The sequence below is a fragment of the Pristiophorus japonicus genome, chromosome 20, assembly GCF_044704955.1.
Source record: "Pristiophorus japonicus isolate sPriJap1 chromosome 20, sPriJap1.hap1, whole genome shotgun sequence".
In the NCBI taxonomy this organism is placed as follows: domain Eukaryota; kingdom Metazoa; phylum Chordata; class Chondrichthyes; family Pristiophoridae; genus Pristiophorus; species Pristiophorus japonicus.
The window spans coordinates 96,927,273-96,951,152 of record NC_091996.1 but is presented as its reverse complement, the minus strand read 5'-3'; the positions used below and the strand labels follow the sequence as shown (position 1 = coordinate 96,951,152).

At 54.9% G+C, this 23,880-nt stretch overlaps 1 protein-coding gene across 1 annotated transcript in view; it reads right to left on the bottom strand.

The window, feature by feature from the left end:
- The window catches only part of LOC139232728 (retinal guanylyl cyclase 1-like), a 77,286-nt gene that overhangs the window by 29,412 nt on the left and 23,994 nt on the right, over window positions 1-23,880 (bottom strand). Inside the window, 8 exon segments of the mRNA XM_070863235.1 lie at window positions 4,830-5,022; window positions 6,814-6,977; window positions 7,627-7,775; window positions 18,381-18,530; window positions 19,796-19,952; window positions 21,121-21,297; window positions 21,596-21,676; window positions 23,037-23,171. Of these exon segments, the coding sequence (XP_070719336.1) occupies window positions 4,830-5,022; window positions 6,814-6,977; window positions 7,627-7,775; window positions 18,381-18,530; window positions 19,796-19,952; window positions 21,121-21,297; window positions 21,596-21,676; window positions 23,037-23,171 (1,206 nt within the window).

The window sequence follows — 23,880 nt, the reverse complement described above, 5'->3', positions numbered from 1 at the left end:
GCGCGAGATTGTAGAGGGACGTGATCGGGGCCCAGGAGAGGCGAGGGCCCAGGGGCAGCACGGGCCCAGCCCACACTGCGATATGTGAGCGCACTAGGTCCGTGCAGCAGAGCAGGTCTCCAGTCGTCCTGGTTAACCCTTGCCCCTGGACCGAGACCTCGCTCTGTCAAGCCCGTGTGGTGGCTGGTGTGCAACGGTCACCCCACGTTAAAACAATCCACACACAGGCATCTTCCACCCTTCAGGATGTAGTTCGGGATCCGGAATATTAGGTCCTTCATCGGGACACCGCGAACTCATCCCTTTTTGGCGTGGGAGCAAGTCATCCTCGCTTCGAGGGATCGCCTCTGATGATGATGATGAAATCTCCTCTGTACTTTCTCCGTCCCGAGGAGGACAACCCCAGCTTCTCCAGTCTCTCTACCTCACTGACGTCCCTCCTCCCCGGGTGCCAATTGTGAAGTTAAAATCAACCCCCACGGAGCTGAGGGCAAATGACTGAGCTGGTTAGGAGACTAGCTGAGCAACAGGAGACAGGCAGTGGGGATAATGGGCAGGTTCTCAAGTTGGCAGGATGTGACTCGTGGTGTCCCACAGGGATCTGTGTCGGGGCCTCAACTATTCACCGTATTTATTCACGACTTAGATGACGGCATCGAAAGACATATATCTAAATTAGTCGATGACACAAAGATAGGTGGCAATGTGGGCATAAAATTACAGAGGATTAGAAACATAAAAACATAGAAAATAGGTGCAGGAGTAGGCCATTCAGCCCTTCGAGCCTGCACCACCATTCAATAAGATCATGGCTGATCATTCCCTCAGTACCCCTTTCCTGCTTTCTCTCCATACCCCTTGATCCCTTTAGCCGTAAGGGCCACATCTAACTCCCTCTTGAATATATCTAACGAACTGGCCTCAACAACTTTCTGTGGTAGAGAATTCCACAGGTTAACAACTCTCTGAGTGAAGAAGTTTCTCCTCATCTCAGTCCTAAATGGCCTACCCCTTATCCTTAGACTGTGACTGTGTCCCTGGTTCTGGACTTCCCCAACATCGGGAACATTCTTCCCGCATCTAACCTGTCCAGTCCCGTCAGAATTTTATATGTTTCTATGAGATCCCCTCTCATCCTTCTAAACTCCAGTGAATACAGGCCCAGTCGATCCAATCTCTCCTCATATGTCAGTCCTGCCATCCCGGGAATCAGTCTGGTGAACCTTCACTGCACTCCCTCAATAGCAAGAACGTCCTTCCTCAGATTAGGAGACTAAAACTGAACACAATATTCAAGGTGAGGCCTCACCAAGGCCCTGTACAACTGCAGTAAGACCTCCCTGCTCCTATACTCAAATCCTCTCGCTATGAAGGCCAACATACCATTTGCCTTCTTCACCACCTGCTGTACCTGCATGCCAACCTTCAATGACTGATGTACCATGACACCCAGGTCTCGTTGCACCTTCCCTTTTCCTAATCTGCCGCCATTCAGATAATATTCTGCCTTCATGTTTTTGCCCCCAAAATGGATAACCTCACATTTATCCGCATTATACTACATCTGCCATGCATTTTCTCACTCACCTAACCTGTCCAAGTCACCCTGCAGCCTCTTAGCATCCTCCTCACAGCTCACACCGCCACCCAGCTTAGTGTCATCTGCAAACTTGGAGATATTTCACTCAATTCCTTCATCTAAATCATTAATGTATATTGTAAAGAACTGGGATCCCAGCACCGAGCCCTGCGGCACCCCACTAGTCACTGCCTGCCATTTTGAAAAGGACCCGTTTATCCCGACTCTGTGCTTCCTGTCTGCCAACCAGTTCTCTATCCACGTCAGTACATTACCCCCAATACCATGTGCTTTGATTTTGTACACCAATCTCTCGTGCGGGACATTGTCAAAAGCCCTTTGAAAGTCCAAATACACCACATCCACTGGTTCTCCCTTGTCCACTCTATGAGTTACATCCTCAAGAAATTCCAGAAGTTTCATCAAGCATGATTTCCCTTTCATAAATCCATGCTGACTTGGACCGATCCTGTCACTGCTTTCCAAATGCGCTGCTTTTTCATCTTTAATAATTGATTCCAACATTTTCCCCACTACTGATGTCGGGCTAACCGGTCTATAATTACCTGCTTTCTCTCTCCCTCCTTTTTTAAAAAGTGGTGTTACATAGGAACTGATCCCGAGTCGATAGACTGTTGGAAAATGATCACCAATGCATCCACTATTTCTAGGGCCACTTCCTTAAGTACTCTGGGATGCAGACTATCAGGCCCCGGGGATTTATCGGCCTTCAATCCCATCAATTTCCCTAACACAATCTCCCGTCTAATAAGGATATCCTTCAATTCCTCCTTCGCACTAGACCCACTGTCCCCGAGTACATTCGGAAGGTTATTTGTGTCTTCCTTCATGAAGACAGAACCGAAGTATTTGTTCAATTGGTCTGTCATTTCTTTGTTCCCCATTATAAATTCACCTGAATCTGACTGCAAGGGACCTACGTTTATCTTCACTAATTTTTTCTCTTCACATATTTATAGAAGCTTTTGCAGTCAGTTTTTATGTTCCCAGCAAGCTCCCTCTCATACTCCATTTTCCCCCTCCTAATTAAACCCTTAGTCCTCCTCTGCTGAATTCTAAATTCCTCCCAGTCCTCAGGTTTGTTACTTTCTCTGGCCAATTTGTATGCCTCTTCCTTGGATTTAACACTATCCTTAATTTCCCTTGTTAGCCACGGTTGAGCCACCTTCCCAGTTTTATTTTTACTCCAGACAGGGATGTACAATTGCTGAAGTTCATCCATGTGATCTTTAAATGTTTGCCATTGTTTATCCACCATCAACCCTTTAAGTATCCTCTGCCAGTCTATTCTAGCAAATTCACATCTCATACCGTCGAAGTTACCTTTCCTTAAGTTCAGGACCCTAGTTTCCGAATTAACTGTGTCACTCTCCATCTTAATAAAGAATTCTACCATATTATGGTCACTCTTCCCCAAGGGGCCTCGTACAACAAGATTGCTAATTAGTCCCTTCTCATTACACATCACCCAGTCTAGGATGGTCAGCTCTCTGGTTGGTTCCTCGACATATTGGTCTAGAAAACCATCCCTAAAACACTCCAGGAAATCCTTCTCCACCGCATTGCTACCAGTTTGGTTAGCCCAATCTATATGTAGATTAAAGTCGCCCATGATAACTGCTGTACCTCTATTGCACACATCCCTTATTTCTTGTTTGATGCTGACCCCAACATCACTACTACTGTTTGGTGGTCTGTACACAACTCCCACTAGCATTTTCTGCCCTTTGGTATTCCGTAGCTCCACCCATACCGATTCCACATCATCCAGGCTAACGTCCTTCCTTACAATTGCATTAATTTCCTCTTTAACCAGCAACGCCACCCCACCTCCTTTTCCTTTCTGTCTATCCTTCCTAAATGCTGAATACCCCTGGATATTGAGTTCCCAGCCTGGGTCACCCTGGAGCCATGTCTCCGTGATGCCAATTACATCGTATCCGTTAACTGCTATCTGTGCAGTTAATTCATCCACCTTATTCCAAATACTCCTCGCATTGAGGCACAGAGCCTTCAGGCTTGTCTTTTTAACACACTTTGCCCCTTTAGAATTTTGCTGTAATGTGGCCCTTTTATCGACAGATTAAGTGAATTAAAAACTGTGGCAAATGGATTTCAATTTGGGCAAATGTGAGGTCATTCACTTTGGACCTAAAGAAATTACCACGGAGTACTTTCTAAATGGTAAAAAGCTACAAACAGTGACGGTCCATAGGGACTTGGGGGGGGTCCAGGTACATCGATCATTAAAATGTCACGGACAGGTACAGAAAATCATCAGAAAGGCTAATGGGATGCTGGCCTTTATATCGAGGGCTAGAATACAAGGGGGTAGAAGTTATGCTGCAGCTGTACAAAGCCCTGGTTAGACCACACCTGGAGCACTGTGAGCAGTTCCGGGCCCCACACCTCAGGGAGGGTATATTGGTCTTGGAGGGAGTGCAGTGTAGGTTTACCAGAGCTGCACCCAGACTGCAAGGGTTAAGTTACGAGGAGAGATTACACAAACTAGGGCTGTATTCCCCGGACTATAGAAGGTTAAGGGGGGCTCTGATCGAAGGTTTCAGGATATTACGGGGAGCGGAGAGGGTAGATAGAGAGACTATTGCCGCTGGTTGGGGAGTCTAGGACTAGGGGCACAGTCTAAAGATTAGAGCCAGACCTTTCAGGAGTGAAATTAGGGAATACTTCTACACACACAGGGTGGGAGAGGTTTGGAATTCTCCCGCAAATGGCAATTGGTGCTGGGCCGATTGTTGATTTTAAATCTGAGATGGATAGCTTTATGTTAACCAGAGGTATTAAGGGATATGGGGCAAAGGCGGGTGGATAGAGTTAGGTCACAGATCAGCCACGATCCCATTGAGTGGAATAGGCTCGAGGGGCTGAATGGCCTCCTCCTCTTCCTGTGTTCATTGGCCAATAAGCAGTCAGCCTTTAACCTGGCTCAGTAAAGCAAAGAACAGGAGGAGTTCCCAACGTGAGAAAACTATTTACTATTCTGCATCTACACTCCCACACTAATCATTAGACGTTCAATGCATTTTTCAATGAATACAGGCCCAACCTGCTCAACATAAGACAACCCCCTCATCTCCGGAATCAACCGAGTGAACCTTCTCTGAACTGCCTCCAAGCTAAATATATCCCTCCTTAAATAAGGAGACCAGGACTGTAATCCTCAAGACCCCCCCTCTCTCTCTCTCTCTCTCAACGACAAACTAATTACCTTGTACACGTCATGGGAACCGATGATGGCATCAAACAAAGTGTAGAGGTCATTGAGGAGGTCGACCACCTCGATCGGATCGCTCATGGCCGAGATTGTGGTGAAGCCAACAATATCGCTGAAGTAGATGGTGACCTGTTCGAAATGTTCCGGCTGCACTGGGACTCCAGTCTTCAGCGCCTGGGCGACAGAGCTGGGCGGGAAAGGAGGCATTGGTTAATAATCACACCAACAGTTCCGGGGCGAGAGCGCGAGGTCGATCATCGGAGCCCCAGGGACCGTCGCAGGAGCTATGTGTTGGCTTTCTGTCAGCCTTTTTAACACGAGACCAAAGCAGAACGGCCGAGGCAAGAATTATGGGGAGGATAAACTGTAGCATTATGGGTAAATATGGTCAGCCTTTCTGACATCTTCGACTCAGAATAAAAACATCTTAAGCAAAACAAGAAGCAGGAGTTTGTTACTTTATCAGTATTCTGGCAGAGACATAGGGTTAGGGGTTAGGGGTCATGAGGTTAGGGTTCATGTCAGTGGAGGTTAGAGTTAGGGGTAGTGGTAATGTTAGGAGTTAGGATTTAGGGATTAGGGGTCGGTTAGGATTAGGTTGGGTTATGGTTCGATTAGGTTAGGGTTACGGATTAGGGTTAGGTTAGGGTTAGGGTAGTCAACTGTTTAAAGGGATGATAATGCATTTATGGTTAGGGGTAGGGTTAGGGTTACGGATCAGGTTAAGGGTAGGGGTTAAGGATTGAGGTTAGGTTACGGATCACGGATCAGGTTAGGGGTTAAGGTTAAGGGTAGGGTTAAGGGTTAGTGTTTATGGATTAGGTTAGGGGTAGGGTTAAGGTTAGGGGTAGGGTTAGGGGTTAGGGGTAGGGTTAAGATTAGGGGTTATGGATTAGGGGTTATGGATTAGGGGTTTTGGATAAGGGGTTAGGGTTTAGGATTAGGGTTTAGGATTAGGGTTTAGGATTAGGGTTTAGGATTAGGGTTAGGGGTTAGGGGTTATGGATTAGGGGTTAGGGGTTATGGATTAGAGGTTATGGATTAGGGGTTAGGGGTTATGGATTAGGGGTTAGGATTAGGGGTTAGGGGTGATGGATATGGGGTGATGGATTAGGGGTTATGGATTAGGGGTTAGGATTAGGGGTTAGGATTAGGGGTTAGGATTAGGGGTTAGGATTAGGGGTTAGGATTAGGGGTTAGGATTAGGGGTTAGGATTAGGGGTTAGGGGTGATGGATTAGGGGTTATGGATTAGGGATTATAGATTAGGGTTTGGGGTTCGGGGTTTGGGTTAGGGGTAGGGATAGGGGTAGGGGTTAGGGTTAGGGATAGGGGTAGGGATAGGGGTAGGGATAGGGGTAGGGATAGGGGTAGGGGTGGGGTTAGGGTTCGGGGTTAGGGTTAGGGGTAGGGGTAGGGGTAGGGGTAGGGGTAGGGGTTAGGGGTTAGGGTTAGGGATAGGGGTAGGGATAGGGGTAGGGATAGGGGTAGGGATAGGGGTAGGGGTAGGGGTTAGGGTTAGGGGTTAGGGTTAGGGATAGGGGTAGGGATAGGGGTAGGGATAGGGGTAGGGATAGGGGTAGGGATAGGGGTAGGGATAGGGGTAGGGGTAGGGGTTAGGGTTAGGGTAGGGGTAGGGGTAGGGGTAGGGGTAGGGGTTAGGGGTTAGGGTTAGGGGTTAGGGGTTAGGGTTAGGGTTAGGGGTTAGGGGTTAGGGGTTAGGGATTAGGTTAGAGGTAGGGTTGGGGGTTAAGGTTCAGGTAGTCGACTGTTTAAAAGGATGGGAACAATGGCACAGAACCCATAATTCGGAGTCAGAGGTGCGATGGCGCTGGGACTGACATCGAACATCCCTGAGGCCGATGTGCTGAGGACAGTTATGTCCAGCTCAGCTCCCCAGCCCCACTGTGCTCACTGACCCTGACGCCGCTCACTGACCGGGGGGACGCAGAGGCGAGTGTTCGGCTGCCCGCACTCACGCTGGCAGCATCTGTGTCAGAAGCCAATCGGTTTTCTGCTTCTCGATCTCCAGCTCCTCCGTCCGCTCTCTGATCAGGTCCTCCAGGTTACTGGAGTACTGTTCCAGCAGCCGTAGCATCGAGTCGATGATGTTGGTCTTCTTGCCCCTGTTGATGTTTTTAAACTGCCGACGGAAAGGAGAAAGGTTCAGCTCATTGGTCACATCTCACCCTCGAGGAGTTTATTTTAATTAGTCACTCCCGGGTTGTGGCATTTAATTGCCCTGGAGAAGGTGGTGAGCCCCCTCATACAATCCAGCGTCTCGCTGGGCTACTTCTGAGGGCAATTCAGAGTCAACCAGATTGCTGTGGGTTTGGAGTCACCTTTCGGCCAGACCGGGTAAGGGCGGCAGATTTCCTTCCCAAAAGGACATTAAAGACTTGGATTTATATAGCGCCTTTCACGACCACTGGACATCTCAAAGTGCTTTACAGCCAATGAAGTACTTTTGGAGTGTAGTCACTGTATTCATTTAATTAACCGAATTTAAATTCCCCAATCGTCCAGGCCCTGGATTACCAGCCCAGTGACATCGCCACTCTGCTGCCGTTCCCGGTTGTACGAATCCCGCCCGGTTGAACTTGTTGCATGTTCAGGTTCGTGTGACCAGTAGCTTTGAAACCCTGCCTCGACTCGCACCTCCGTCTCCGCAGGAGAGTTAAAAGTAACAGCGCGCGCCTGTTAGCGTTTTTTACGCGGTCAATGTCGGCGTCGCTCGGCGCGGAACGCGAGGAGACAGAAAGGGAATCCCGCCCGGGGGGTCGAGCACTGACCTGCTCGAAGATCTGCTCGAAGTTGGGCCTGCGCTCGGGGTGTTCGCTCCAGCACAGTTTCATGATCTGGACGCACTCCAGGGGCGCCTGGTCTACCGAGACCGAGGGACGGCACAATGGCGGAGGCCTCTGCACTTTCTTGATGATATCTGCAACGTGAGCGGAAAGCATTGCGGAAAAGTTCCCATCGACTGACGCACTGCAACACGGGAACAGGAGGAGGCCCATTCAGCCCCTCGAGCCTGTTACACAGGAACAGGAGGAGGCCCATTCAGACCCTCGAGCCTGTTACACAGGAACAGGAGGAGGCCCATTCAGCCCCTCGAGCCTGTTACACAGGAACAGGAGGAGGCCCATTCAGCCCCTCGAGCCTGTTACACACTAGCAGGAGGCGGCCCATTCAGCCCCTCGAGCCTGTTACACAGGAACAGGAGGAGGCCCATTCAGCCCCTCGAGCCTGTTACACAGGAACAGGAGGAGGCCCATTCAGCCCCTCGAGCCTGTTACACAGGAACAGGAGGAGGCCCATTCAGCCCCTCGAGCCTGTTACACAGGAACAGGAGGAGGCCCATTCAGCCCCTCGAGCCTGTTACACAGTAACAGGAGGAGGCCCATTCAGCCCCTCGATCCTGTTACACAGGAACAGGAGGAGGCCCATTCAGCCCCTCGAGCCTGTTACACACTAACAGGAGGAGGCCCATTCAGCCCCTCGAGCCTGTTACACAGGAACAGGAGGAGGCCCATTCAGCCCCTCGAGCCTGTTACACAGGAACAGGAGGAGGCCCATTCAGCCCCTCGAGCCTGTTACACAGGAACAGGAGGAGGCCCATTCAGCCCCTCGAGCCTGTTACACAGGAACAGGAGGAGGCCCATTCAGCCCCTCGAGCCTGTTACACAGGAACAGGAGGGGGCCCATTCAGCCCCTCGAGCCTGTTACACAGGAACAGGAGGCAGCTATTCAGCCCCTCGACCTGTTACACAGGAACAGGAGGCATCCATTCAGACCCTCGAGCCTGTTACACAGGAAAAGGAGGAGGCCCATTCAGCCCCTCGAGCCTGTTGCACAGGAACAGGAGGAGGCCCATTCAGCCCCTCGAGCCTGTTACACAGGAACAGGAGGAGGCCCATTCGGTCCCTCGAGCCTGTTACACAGGAACAGGAGGAGGCCCATTCAGCCCCTCGAGCCTGTTACAAACTAACAGGGGGAGGCCCATTCAGCCCCTCGAGCCTGTTACACAGGAACAGGAGGAGGACCATTCAGCCTCTCGAGCCTGTTACACGGCAACAGGAGGAGGCCCATTCAGCCCCTCGAGCCTGTTACACAGGAACAGGAGGAGGCCCATTCGGCCCCTCGAGCCTGTTACACAGGAACAGGAGGAGGCCCAATTCAGCCCCTCGAGCCTGTTACACAGGAACAGGAGGAGGCCCATTCAGCCTCTCGAGCCTGTTACATGGCAACAGGAGGAGGCCCATTCAGCCCCTCGAGCCTGTTACACAGGAACAGGAGGAGGCCCATTCAGCCCCTCGAGCCTGTTACACATGAACAGGAGGAGGCCCATTCAGCCCCTCGAGCCTGTTACACAGGAACAGGAGGAGGCCCATTCAGCCCCTCGAGCCTGTTACACTTGAACAGGAGGAGGCTCATTCAGCCCCTCGAGCCTGTTACACAGGAACAGGAGGAGGCCCATTCAGCCCCTCGAGCCTGTTGCACAGGAACAGGAGGAGGCCCATTCAGCCCCTCGAGCCTGTTACACAGGAACAGGAGGAGGCCCATTCGGCCCCTCGAGCCTGTTACACGGCAACAGGAGGAGGCCCATTCAGCACCTCTTGCCTGTTACACAGGAACATGAGGCAGCTATTCAGCCCCTCGAGCCTGTTACACAGGAACAGGAGGCATCCATTCAGACCCTCGAGCCTGTTACACAGGAACAGGAGGAGGCCCATTCAGCCCCTCGAGCCTGTTGCACAGGAACAGGAGGAGGCCCATTCAGCCCCTCGTGCCTGTTACACAGGAACAGGAGGAGGCCCATTCGGCCCCTCGAGCCTGTTACACGGCAACAGGAGGAGGCCCATTCAGCCCCTCGAGCCTGTTACACAGGAACAGGAGGAGGCCCATTCAGCCCCTCGAGCCTGTTACACAGGAACAGGAGGAGGCCCATTCAGCCCCTCGAGCCTGTTACACGGCAACAGGAGGAGACCCATTCAGCCCCTCGAGCCTGTTACACAGGAACAGGAGGAGGCCCATTCAGCCCCTCGAGCCTGTTACACAGGAACAGGAGGAAGCCCATTCAGCCCCTCGAGCCTGTTACATGGCAACAGGAGGAGGCCCATTCAGCCCCTCGAGCCTGTTACACAGGAACAGGAGGAGGCCCATTCAGCCCCTCGAGCCTGTTACACAGGAACAGGAGGAGGTTTTTAGACCCTCGAGCCTGTTACACAGGAACAGGAGGCGGCCCATTCAGCCCCTCGAGCCTGTTACACAGGAACAGGAGGAGGCCCATTCAGCCCCTCGAGCCTGTTACACAGGAACAGGAGGAGGCCCATTCAGCCCCTCGAGCCTGTTACACAGGAACAGGAGGAGGCCCATTCAGCCCCTCGAGCCTGTTGCACAGGAACAGGAGGAGGCCCATTCAGCCCCTCGAGCCTGTTACACAGGAACAGGAGGAGGCCCATTCAGCCCCTCGAGCCTGTTACACAGTAACAGGAGGAGGCCCATTCAGCCCCTCGAGCCTGTTACACGGGAACAGGAGGAGGCCCATTCAGCCCCTCGAGCCTGTTACACAGGAACAGGAGGAGGCCCATTCAGCCCCTCGAGCCTGTTACACAGGAACAGGAGGAGGCCCATTCAGCCCCTCGAGCCTGTTACACAGGAACAGGAGGAGGCCCATTCAGCCCCTCGAGCCTGTTACACAGGAACAGGAGGAGGCCCATTCAGCCCCTCGAGCCTGTTACACGGGAACAGGAGGAGGCCCATTCAGCCCCTCGAGCCTGTTACACGGGAACAGGAGGAGGCCCATTCAGCCCCTCGAGCCTGTTACACAGGAACAGGAGGAGCCCCATTCAGCCCCTCGAGCCTGTTACACAGGAACAGGAGGCGGCCCATTCAGCCCCTCGAGCCTGTTACACAGGAACAGGAGGAGGTCCATTCAGCCCCTCGAGCCTGTTACACAGGAACAGGAGGAGGCCCATTCAGCCCCTCGAGCCTGTTACACGGGAACAGGAGGAGGCCCATTCAGCCCCTCGAGCCTGTTACACAGGAACAGGAGGAGGTTTTCAGACCCTCGAGCCTATTACACAGTAACAGGAGGAGGCCCATTCAGCCCCTCGAGCCTGTTACACAGGAACAGGAGGAGGCCCATTCGGCCCCTCGAGCCTGTTACACGGCAACAGGAGGAGGCCCATTCAGCCCCTCGAGCCTGTTACACAGGAACATGAGGCATCCATTCAGACCCTCGAGCCTGTTACACAGGAACAGGAGGAGGCCCATTCAGCCCCTCGAGCCTGTTGCACAAGAACAGGAGGAGGCCCATTCAGCCCCTCGAGCCTGTTACACAGGAACAGGAGGAGGCCCATTCAGCCCCTCGAGCCTGTTACACAGGAACAGGAGGAGGCCCATTCGGCCCCTCGAGCCTGTTACACGGCAACAGGAGAAGGCCCATTCAGCCCCTCGAGCCTGTTACACAGGAACAGGAGGAGGCCCATTCAGCCCCTCGAGCCTGTTACACAGGAACAGGAGGAGGCCCATTCAGCCCCTCGAGCCTGTTACACGGCAACAGGAGGAGACCCATTCAGCCCCTCGAGCCTGTTACACAGGAACAGGAGGAGGCCCATTCAGCCCCTCCGGCCTGTTACACAGGAACAGGAGGAGGTTTTCAGCCCCTCGAGCCTGTTACACAGGAACAGGAGGAGGCCCATTCAGCCCCTCGAGCCTGTTGCACAGGAACAGGAGGAGGCCCATTCAGCCCCTCGAGCCTGTTACACAGGAACAGGAGGAGGCCCATTCAGCCCCTCGAGCCTGTTACACAGTAACAGGAGGAGGCCCATTCAGCCCCTCGAGCCTGTTACACGGGAACAGGAGGAGGCCTATTCAGCCCCTCGAGCCTGTTACACAGGAACAGGAGGAGGCCCATTCAGCCCCTCGAGCCTGTAACACAGTAACAGGAGGAGGCCCATTCAGCCCCTCGAGCCTGTGACACAGAAACAGGAGGAGGCCCATTCAGCCCCTCGAGCCTGTTACACAGGAACAGGAGGAGGCCCATTCAGCCTCTCGAGCCTGTTACACGGCAACAGGAGGAGGACCATTCAGCCCCTCGAGCCGGTTACCGAGGAACAGGAGGAGGCCCATTCAGCCCCTCGAGCCTGTTACACAGGAACAGGAGGAGGCCCATTCAGCCCCTCGAGCCTGTTACACAGGAACAGGAGGAGGCCCATTCAGCCCCTCGAGCCTGTTACACAGGAACAGGAGGAAGCCCATTCAGCCCCTCGAGCCTGTTACACACTAGCAGGAGGCGGCCCATTCAGCCCCTCGAGCCTGTTACACAGGAACAGGAGGAGGCCCATTCAGCCCCTCGAGCCTGTTACACAGGAACAGGAGGAGGCCCATTCAGCCCCTCGAGCCTGTTACACAGGAACAGGAGGAGGCCCATTCAGCCCCTCGAGCCTGTTACACAGGAACAGGAGGAGGCCCATTCAGCCCCTCGAGCCTGTTACACAGTAACAGGAGGAGGCCCATTCAGCCCCTCGATCCTGTTACACAGGAACAGGAGGAGGCCCATTCAGCCCCTCGAGCCTGTTACACACTAACAGGAGGAGGCCCATTCAGCCCCTCGAGCCTGTTACACAGGAACAGGAGGAGGCCCATTCAGCCCCTCGAGCCTGTTACACAGGAACAGGAGGAGGCCCATTCAGCCCCTCGAGCCTGTTACACAGGAACAGGAGGAGGCCCATTCAGCCCCTCGAGCCTGTTACACAGGAACAGGAGGAGGCCCATTCAGCCCCTCGAGCCTGTTACACAGGAACAGGAGGGGGCCCATTCAGCCCCTCGAGCCTGTTACACAGGAACAGGAGGCAGCTATTCAGCCCCTCGACCTGTTACACAGGAACAGGAGGCATCCATTCAGACCCTCGAGCCTGTTACACAGGAAAAGGAGGAGGCCCATTCAGCCCCTCGAGCCTGTTGCACAGGAACAGGAGGAGGCCCATTCAGCCCCTCGAGCCTGTTACACAGGAACAGGAGGAGGCCCATTCGGTCCCTCGAGCCTGTTACACAGGAACAGGAGGAGGCCCATTCAGCCCCTCGAGCCTGTTACAAACTAACAGGGGGAGGCCCATTCAGCCCTTCGAGCCTGTTACACAGGAACAGGAGGAGGACCATTCAGCCTCTCGAGCCTGTTACACGGCAACAGGAGGAGGCCCATTCAGCCCCTCGAGCCTGTTACACAGGAACAGGAGGAGGCCCATTCGGCCCCTCGAGCCTGTTACACAGGAACAGGAGGAGGCCCAATTCAGCCCCTCGAGCCTGTTACACAGGAACAGGAGGAGGCCCATTCAGCCTCTCGAGCCTGTTACATGGCAACAGGAGGAGGCCCATTCAGCCCCTCGAGCCTGTTACACAGGAACAGGAGGAGGCCCATTCAGCCCCTCGAGCCTGTTACACATGAACAGGAGGAGGCCCATTCAGCCCCTCGAGCCTGTTACACAGGAACAGGAGGAGGCCCATTCAGCCCCTCGAGCCTGTTACACAGGAACAGGAGGAGGCCCATTCAGCCCCTCGAGCCTGTTACACTTGAACAGGAGGAGGCTCATTCAGCCCCTCGAGCCTGTTACACAGGAACAGGAGGAGGCCCATTCAGCCCCTCGAGCCTGTTGCACAGGAACAGGAGGAGGCCCATTCAGCCCCTCGAGCCTGTTACACAGGAACAGGAGGAGGCCCATTCGGCCCCTCGAGCCTGTTACACGGCAACAGGAGGAGGCCCATTCAGCACCTCTTGCCTGTTACACAGGATCATGAGGCAGCTATTCAGCCCCTCGAGCCTGTTACACAGGAACAGGAGGCATCCATTCAGACCCTCGAGCCTGTTACACAGGAACAGGAGGAGGCCCATTCAGCCCCTCGAGCCTGTTGCACAGGAACAGGAGGAGGCCCATTCAGCCCCTCGTGCCTGTTACACAGGAACAGGAGGAGGCCCATTCGGCCCCTCGAGCCTGTTACACGGCAACAGGAGGAGGCCCATTCAGCCCCTCGAGCCTGTTACACAGGAACAGGAGGAGGCCCATTCAGCCCCTCGAGCCTGTTACACAGGAACAGGAGGAGGCCCATTCAGCCCCTCGAGCCTGTTACACGGCAACAGGAGGAGACCCATTCAGCCCCTCGAGCCTGTTACACAGGAACAGGAGGAGGCCCATTCAGCCCCTCGAGCCTGTTACACAGGAACAGGAGGAAGCCCATTCAGCCCCTCGAGCCTGTTACATGGCAACAGGAGGAGGCCCATTCAGCCCCTCGAGCCTGTTACACAGGAACAGGAGGAGGCCCATTCAGCCCCTCGAGCCTGTTACACAGGAACAGGAGGAGGTTTTTAGACCCTCGAGCCTGTTACACAGGAACAGGAGGCGGCCCATTCAGCCCCTCGAGCCTGTTACACAGGAACAGGAGGAGGCCCATTCAGCCCCTCGAGCCTGTTACACAGGAACAGGAGGAGGCCCATTCAGCCCCTCGAGCCTGTTACACAGGAACAGGAGGAGGCCCATTCAGCCCCTCGAGCCTGTTGCACAGGAACAGGAGGAGGCCCATTCAGCCCCTCGAGCCTGTTACACAGGAACAGGAGGAGGCCCATTCAGCCCCTCGAGCCTGTTACACAGTAACAGGAGGAGGCCCATTCAGCCCCTCGAGCCTGTTACACGGGAACAGGAGGAGGCCCATTCAGCCCCTCGAGCCTGTTACACAGGAACAGGAGGAGGCCCATTCAGCCCCTCGAGCCTGTTACACAGGAACAGGAGGAGGCCCATTCAGCCCCTCGAGCCTGTTACACAGGAACAGGAGGAGGCCCATTCAGCCCCTCGAGCCGGTTACACAGGAACAGGAGGAGGTCCATTCAGCCCCTCGAGCCTGTTACACAGAAACAGGAGGAGGCCCATTCAGCCCCTCGAGCCTGTTACACAGGAACAGGAGGAGGCCCATTCAGCCTCTCGAGCCTGTTACACGGCAACAGGAGGAGGACCATTCAGCCCCTCGAGCCTGTTACAGAGGAACAGGAGGAGGCCCATTCAGCCCCTCGAGCCTGTTACACAGGAACAGGAGGAGGCCCATTCAGCCCCTCGAGCCTGTTACACAGTAACAGGAGGAGGCCCATTCAGCCCCTCGAGCCTGTAACACAGGAACAGGAGGAGGCCCATTCAGCCCCTCGAGCCTGATACACACTAGCAGGAGGCGGCCCATTCAGCCTCTCGAGACTGTTACACAGGAACAGGAGGAGGCCCATTCAGCACCTCGAGCCTGTTACACGGCAACAGGAGGAGGCCCATTCAGCCCCTCGAGCCTGTTACACAGGAACAGGAGGAGGCCCATTCAGCCCCTCGAGCCTGTTACACAGGAACAGGAGGAGGCCCATTCAGCCCCTCGAGCCTGTTACACAGTAACAGGAGGAGGCCCATTCAGCCCCTCGAGCCTGTTACACAGGAACAGGAGGAGGCCCATTCAGCCCCTCGAGCCTGTTACACACTAACAGGAGGAGGCCCATTCAGCCCCTCGAGCCTGTTACACAGGAACAGGAGGAGGCCCATTCAGCCCCTCGAGCCTGTTACACAGGAACAGGAGGAGGCCCATTCAGCCCCTCCAGCCTGTTACACAGGAACAGGAGGAGGCCCATTCAGCCCCTCGAGCCTGTTGCACAGGAACAGGAGAAGGCCCATTCAGCCCCTCGAGCCTGTTACACGGCAACAGGAGGAGGCCCATTCAGCCCCTCGAGCCTGTTACACAGGAACAGGAGGAGGCCCATTCAGCCCCTCGAGTCTGTTGCACAGGAACAGGAGGAGGCCCATTCAGCCCCTCGAGCCTGTTACACAGGAACAGGAGGAGGCCCATTCTGCCCCTCGAGCCTGTTACACAGGAACAGGAGGAGGCCCATTCAGCCCCTCGAGCCTGTTACACAGTAACAGGAGGAGGCCCATTCAGCCCCTCGAGCCTGTTACACAGGAACAGGAGGAGGCCCATTCAGCCCCTCGAGCCTGTTACACAGGAACAGGAGGAGGCCCATTCAGCCCCTCGAGCCTGTTACACAGGAACAGGAAGCAGCTATTCAGCCCCTCGAGCCTGTTACACAGGAAGAGGAGGCATCCATTCAGACCCTCGAGCCTGTTACACAGGAACAGGAGGAGGCCCATTCAGCCCCTCGAGCCTGTTACAGAGGAACAGGAGGAGGCCCATTCAGCCCCTCGAGCCTGTTACACAGGAACAGGAGGAGGCCCATTCAGCCCCTCGAGCCTGTTACACGGCAACAGGAGGAGGCCCATTCAGCCCCTCGAGCCTGTTACACAGGAACAGGAGGAGGCCCATTCAGCCCCTCGAGCCTGTTACACAGGAACAGGAGGAGGCCCATTCAGCCCCTCGAGCCTGTTACACAGGAACAGGAGGAGGCCCATTCAGCCCCTCGAGCCTGTTACACAGGAACAGGAGGAGGCCCATTCAGCCCCTCGAGCCTGTTACACAGGAACAGGAGGCAGCTATTCAGCCCCTCGACCTGTTACACAGGAACAGGAGGCATCCATTCAGACCCTCGAGCCTGTTACACAGGAACAGGAGGAGGCCCATTCAGCCCCTCGAGCCTGTTACACAGGAACAGGAGGAGGCCCATTCGGCCCCTCGAGCCTGTTACACGGCAACAGGAGGAGGCCCATTCAGCCCCTCGAGCCTGTTACACAGGAACAGGAGGAGGCCCATTCAGCCCCTCGAGCCTGTTGCAAGGCAACAGGAGGAGGCCCATTCAGCCCCTCGAGCGTGTTACTCAGGAACAGGAGGAGGTTTTCAGACCCTCGAGCCTGTTACACAGGAACAGGAGGCGGCCCATTCAGCCCTTCGAGCCTGTTACACAGGAACAGGAGGAGACCATTCAGACCCTCGTGCCTGTTACACAGGAACAGGAGGCGGCCCATTCAGCCCCTCGAGCCTGTTACACAGGAACAGGAGGAGGCCATTCAGACCCTCGTGCCTGTTACACCGGAACAGGAGGAGGCCCACTCAGCCCCTCGAGCCTGTTACACAGGAACAGGATGAGGCCATTCAGACCCTCGTGCCTGTTACACAGGAACAGGAGGAGGCCCATTCAGCCCCTCGAGCCTGTTACACGGCAACAGGAGGAGGCCCATTCAAACCCTCGAGCTTGTTACACAGGAACAGGAGGAGGCCCATTCAGCCCAGCGAGCCTGTTACACAGGAACAGCAGGAGGCCCATTCAGCCCCTCGAGCCTGTTACACAGGAACAGGAGGAGGCCCATTCAGCCCCTCGAGTCTGTTACACAGGAACAGGAGGAGGCCCATTCAGCCCCTCGAGTCTGTTGCACAGGAACAGGAGGAGGCCCATTCAGCCCCTCGAGCCTGTTACACAGGAACAGGAGGAGGCCCATTCAGCCCCTCGAGTCTGTTGCACAGGAACAGGAGGAGGCCCATTCAGCCCCTCGAGCCTGTTACACAGGAACAGGAGGAGGCCCATTCTGCCCCTCGAGCCTGTTACACAGGAACAGGAGGAGGCCCATTCAGCCCCTCGAGCCTGTTACACAGGAACAGGAGGAGGCCCATTCAGCCCCTCGAGCCTGTTACACAGGAACAGGAGGCATCCATTCAGACCCTCGAGCCTGTTACACAGGAACAGGAGGAGGCCCATTCAGCCCCTCGAGCCCGTTGCACAGGAACAGGAGGAGGCCCATTCGGCCCCTCGAGCCTGTTACACAGGAACAGGAGGAGGCCCATTCAGCCCCACGAGCCTGTTACACAGGAACAGGAGGTGGCCCATTCAGCCCCTCGAGCCTGTTACACAGGAACAGGAGGAGGCCCATTCAGCCCCTCGAGCCTGTTACACAGGAACAGGAGGCCCATTCAGCCCCTCGAGCCTGTTACACAGGAACAGGAGGCCCATTCAGCCCCTCAAGCCTGTTACACAGGAACAGGAGGCAGCCATTCAGCCCCTCGAGCCTGTTACACAGGAACAGGAGGAAGCCCATTCAGCCCCTCGAGCCTGTTGCACAGGAACAGGAGGAGGCCCATTCGGCCCCTTGAGCCTGTTACACAGGAACAGGAGGAGGCCCATTCGGCCCCTCGAGCCTGTTACACAGGAACAGGAGGAGGCCCATTCAGCCCCACGAGCCTGTTACACAGGAACAGGAGGTGGCCCATTCAGCCCCTCGAGCCTGTTACACAGGAACAGGAGGTGGCCCATTCAGCCCCTCGAGCCTGTTACACAGGAACAGGAGGAGGCCCATTCAGCTCCTCGAGCCTGTTACACAGGAACAGGAGGAGGCCCATTCAGCCCCTCGAGCCTGTTCCGTCACTCAATGAGATCGTGGCTGACCTGTGACCTAACTCCATCCACCTGCCTTTGGCCCATACCGCTCAATACCTTTGGCTGGCAGAAAGCTAGCAATCTCTGATTTAAATTTAACAATTGGTCTTGCATCAATTGCCGTTTGCGGAGGAGAGCTCTCGAACAGCTTCCTGCAACAGCCTTCGCCACCTGCCCGGATTCAGGACGCGAGTTCCTGTGTACCATTCGGGGTGAGTTCCAGCATGGAGAAGGGCGGCGATCGCAAAATCAGCTCCTGCATGACGATGGAGAAGCTGTAGACATCGCCTCGGAATGTCCCCTTCTGCTCCAGGTTCGAGTCCCGCAGCAGTTCCGGTGCCGTCCAGAGCAGGTCTGAGGGCAGGAAAAGCGGGAAGTGGAGATCAGAGCAGGGAATTCACGTGGGCAAACCTCAGGCACATGTATAACCATGCTCCGAGCGCTCATTGTTACACCGGCCTGTTTAAGTCAGGGGCGTTGAACTTCTGTAGAACTAGTGCACGAGAATGTAATATTCTTATCTGAAAGCAAAGTTGGCAACCCGAATATCTAAATAGCTCAGAAAACATCAGGCGATATAGACATGCAACATCCACACACGAAATTCCGGCTATTAGTAGTGGCTCAGTGGGCAGGCCTCTCGCCTCGGAGTCACAAGGTTCTGGGTTCAAGTACCCAAGCACAGAATCTAGCCTTCCCCTCCAACAGTACTGCCCCTCCGACAGCGCGGGGCTCCCTCAGTACTGCCCCTCCGACAGTGCGGCGCTCCCTCAGTACTGCCCCTCCAACAGTGCGGCGCTCCCTCAGTACTGCACCTCCGACAGTGCGGTGCTCCCTCAGTACTGTCCCTCCGACAGTGCAGCGCTCCCTCAGTACTGCCCCTCCGACAGTGCGGGGCTCCCTCAGTACTGCCCCTCCGACAGTGCGGGGCTCCCTCAGTACTGCCCCTCCGACAGTGCGGGGCTCCCTCAGTACTGCCCCTCCGACAGTGCGGGGCTCCCTCAGTACTGCACTGGGAGTGTCAGCCTACATTTTGTGCTCAAGTCCCTGGAGTGGGACTCGAACCCACAACCTTCTGACTCCGAGGCGAGAGTGCGCTCTGGCTGGATTTTGCTGAGGAATTATCCAGCCAGTGTCTTTCCAACTCTAACAGTTCCCAAGTTAGCCAGTGAGACACCATCGCGCGAAATGTGTTTGGCGCGGGACTGGTGGCGTCCCCTAGTGGCACTGCCTGGGATAGCGGGCGGCCCGAGCTGTTCCGTGGGCAGTGGGGGAAGGAATGTCGACAAGGGGGGCAAGTGTGATTGTTTTTTTCGTGCTGCGATTTAACTTTAATACGTGGGGGGGGCGTGAGCAAGGTATTGGGAGGCCCGCTGTTTAGCTGGGGATTTCCAGTCGCTGAGCCGGCCTAATGCCCGAGGAGGGCAACACCTCCCTTCGCACTCCGCCCGAAACTCAGGGCCCAGCTGATGAATTTATTGGCTGCAGGCACAAACCGTTTCCCGGCACTAAATTTACCGCCCCGTCACCATTAGCGCCCGAAGAAGTCTCCTCCTTGGCGGAAGGGAACACATCACCGACTAGATATCGACAGGGTCAACGGCATTTTGCTTTGTAACCTTCTGCATTCGGCTTAATCCATGTAACCTTCTGGACCTCGAGGAACTCGTTGTAGCCATAATCCGTGACCTTCAGGACAAATCTTCCGTCGACCACACAGTTCCTGGATTTCAATCGCCCGTGGATCAAGTCTCGGTGGTGTAGGAACTTCATACCCTGTTGAAGTGGAGTGGACCCATCGTAAGCCCCAAAATATCCACAGATTTACATCGAATGTACCCCGCAGGAACAGGCCACTGGGCCCCACCGCTCCGTGCCGGGGTTTATGCTCCACACCAGCCCTCTCCGTCCCCTCTCCATCTCACCCCGTCAGCAGATGTGATGAATAATTCTGGGGAGTCCAGAACCAGGGGTCACAGTCTCGGAATAAGGGGTTCGGCCATTTAGGACTGAGAGCAGAAACTCCTTACTTTGGCAGAAAAAAAAATCAAAGAGCAAGTTATTATTTAAACGGAGAAAGATTGCAAAGTGCTGCAGTACAGTGGGACCTGGGGGTTACTGGTGCATGGAACACAAAAGGTTAGTATGCAGGTACGGCAAGTGATCAGGAAGGCCAATGGTATCTTGGCCTTTATTGCAAAGGGGATGGAGTATAAAAGCAGGGAAGTCTTGCTCCAGTTATACAGGGTATTGGTGAGGCCACACCTGGAGTACTGCGTGCAGTTTTGGTTTCCATATTTACGAAAGGATATACTTGCTTTGGAGGCAGTTCAGAGAAGGTTCACTCGGTTGATTCCGGGGATGAGCGGGTTGACTTATGAGGAAAGGTTGAGTAGGTTGGGCCTCTACTCATTGGAATTCAGAAGAATGAGAGGTGATCTTATTGAAACGTATAATATTATGAGGGGGCTCGACAAGGTGGATGCAGAGAGGATGTTTCCACTGATGGGGGAGACTAGAACTAGGGGGCATGGTCTTAGAATAAGGGGCCGCCCATTTAAAACTGAGATGAGGAGGAATTTCTTCTCTCAGAGGGTTGTAAATCTGTGGAATTCGCTGCCTCAGAGAGCTGTGGAAGCCGGGTCATTGAATAAGTTTAAGACAGAGATAGACAATTTCTTAACCGATAAGGGGTTATGGGGAGCGGGCGGGGAAGTGGAGCTGAGTCCATGATCGGATCAGTCATGATCGTATTAAATGGCGGAGCAGGCTCGAGGGGCCGAATGGCTGACTCCTGCTCCTATTTCTTATGTTTTATGTCAACAGCTAACAGTTCTCTCTCACGCTGTCCGAGTGTAGCCAGGAATGAACATCCCATGGGAGGGGTATCTGTCAGAGCCCGGACAGACGCGGCAATAGAACGGAGATGCCGGGGACCGCTTACCTTGATCAGGTCAAGCAGGAGGGAGGACTTGAACATCCAGTCTAGCTTCATGTCCTCGTTGGCGATCAGGTCTTCCAGGCTGCCCCTGGAGCAATGCTCGGTGACGATCGCAAGGACGCCGCAGTCGTGGAAAAGGCCCAGGACGGGGTTCACATTCTCGTGCCTCATTTCCCGGATCTGAAAGCAGCATTTACATCTCTTGTTACATAGGACGTACCCCACAGGAACAGGCCACCGGGCCCCACCGCTCCGTGCCGGGGTTCATGCTCCACACCAGCCCCCTCCCACCCCTCTCCATCTCACCCCATCACCATATCCCTCGATTCCTGTCTCCCTCGTGTGTTTATCCAGCCTCCCCCTTAAAGGCATTGATACGAATCACCAGTGGGATCTTCCCAATCCTGATCCTTAAACAGCTGAGATTTTGCTCCGGAATTAAAACCAGGACTGCTGCAAAGGGTTACAAGGGTCTCACCTTACAGAAAACCGTTTTAGTTGCAGGCTTGATCTCAGTAAATTTCCCATCAATAATCTTCTTCAGCCAAACCCAGTCACCCTGTGGGAAACAGCACAGATTATATCAACCAATAGGGTCAGAGCACAGATTATATCAACCAATAGGGTCAGAGCACAGATTATATCAACCAATAGAATCAGAGCACAGATTATATCAACCAATAGGGTCAGAGCACGGATTATATCAACCAATAGATTCACAGAACACAGATTATATCAACCAATAGAATCACAGAACACAGATTAAATCAACCAATAGAAATACAGAGCAGAGAAGAAGGCCATCCATCCCATCATGCCTGTGCCGACTCTTTGAAAGAGGGGCGAGGGCCATGGAGGGATTTGTAAACCAGAATGGAAATTTTGAAATCGAGGCATTGCTTAACCGGGAGCCAATGTAAGTCAGCGAGTACAGGGGGTGATGGGTGAGCGGGACTCGGTGCGAGTTAGGACACGGGGCAGTGAGCACAGGGGGTGATGGGTGAGCGGGACTCGGTGCGAGTTAGGACACGGGGCAGTGAGCACAGGGGGTGATGGGTGAGCGGGACTCGGTGCGAGTTAGGACACGGGGCAGTGAGCACAGGGGGTGATGGGTGAGTGGGACTGGGTGCGAGTTAGGATACGGGGCAGCGAGCACAGGGGGTGATGGGTGAGCGGGACTCGGTGCGAGTTAGGACACGGCGCAGCGAGCACAGGGGGTGATGGGTGAGTGGGACTGGGTGCGAGTTAGGACACGGGGCAGTGAGCACAGGGGGTGATGGGTGAGCGGGACTCGGTGCGAGTTAGGACACGGGGCAGTGAGCACAGGGGGTGATGGGTGATCGGGACTGGGTGTGAGTTAGGACACGGGGCAGTGAGCACAGGGGGTGATGGGTGAGCGGGACTCGGTGCAAGTTAGGACACGGGGCAGCGAGCACAGGGGGTGATGGGTGAACGGGACTCGGTGCGAGTTAGGACACGGGGCAGTGAGCACAGGGGATGATGGGTGAGCGGGACTCGGTGCAAGTTAGGACACGGGGCAGCGAGCACAGGGGGTGATGGGTGAACGGGACTCGGTGCAAGTTAGGACACGGGGCAGTGAGCACAGGGGGTGATGGGTGAGTGGGACTGGGTGCGAGTTAGGACACGGGGCAGTGAGCACAGGAGGTGATGGGTGAGCGGGACTGGGTGCGAGTTAGGACACGGGGCAGTGAGCACAGGGGGTGATGGGTGAGCGGGACTCGGTGCGAGTTAGGACACGGGGCAGTGAGCACAGGGGGTGATGGGTGAGCGGGACTCGGTACGGACCCCAATGTTCGCCGCGGAGCGCTGGAGGCTGACCACCCACCCAGGACACCTCATCCCCGGGTAAAACAGAGCGCAGAAAAAGAGCGGGTAATTACAGCCCCCAAGAACCCTACCTCATAGATGGCTACGTTGCTGGTCTCTGGGGTCACCGCAGAGACACTCTTTACCGAGATGGAATGTTTGGGCGTTCTGGTGCTCTTGAAATCCAGGACACTCTTGCCTCCTGCTTCATTCTCACCGTTCAGTCGCTGGAACAGAAAGGTGGACGGATTTTTAAAGGAGTAGGGCCCAGTCCCTTGGGTCTGGCAAGCCTGCCCTTCAAGATGTGATCGATCCCACCCACTTCTCACCAATATATCGCTCGACCCTGAGATACACTGAAGGAGCCTGCTGTAACTGGCCACGTCCATAGCAGTCCCATCAGAAATAGGAGCAGGAGTCGGCCATTCGGCCCCTCGAGCCTGCTCCGCCATTTAATACGATCATGTCTGATCTGATCATGGACTCAGCTCCACTTCCCCGCCCACTCCCCATAACCCTTCACTCCCTTATCGCTCAAAAATCTGTCTATCTCCGCCTTAAATATATTCAATGTCCCAGCCTCCACAGCTCTCTGGGGCAGAGAATTCCACAGATTCACGGCCCTGAGAGAAGAAATTCCTCCTCATCTATGTTCTAAATGGGCGACCCCTTATTCTGAAACTATGCCCCCAAGTTCGAGATTCCCCCACGAGGGGAAACATCCTCTCTGCATCTACCCTGTCCAGCCCCCTCAGAATCTTACACATTTCAGTAAGATCACCTCTCATTCTTCTAAACTCCAATGCATAGAGGCCCAACCTGCTCAACCTTTCTTCATAAGTCAATCCCCTCATCTCAGGAATCAGCCTGGTGAACCTTCTCTGAACAGCCTCCAATGGAAGTATATCCTTCCTTTAATACGGAGAGCAAAACTGC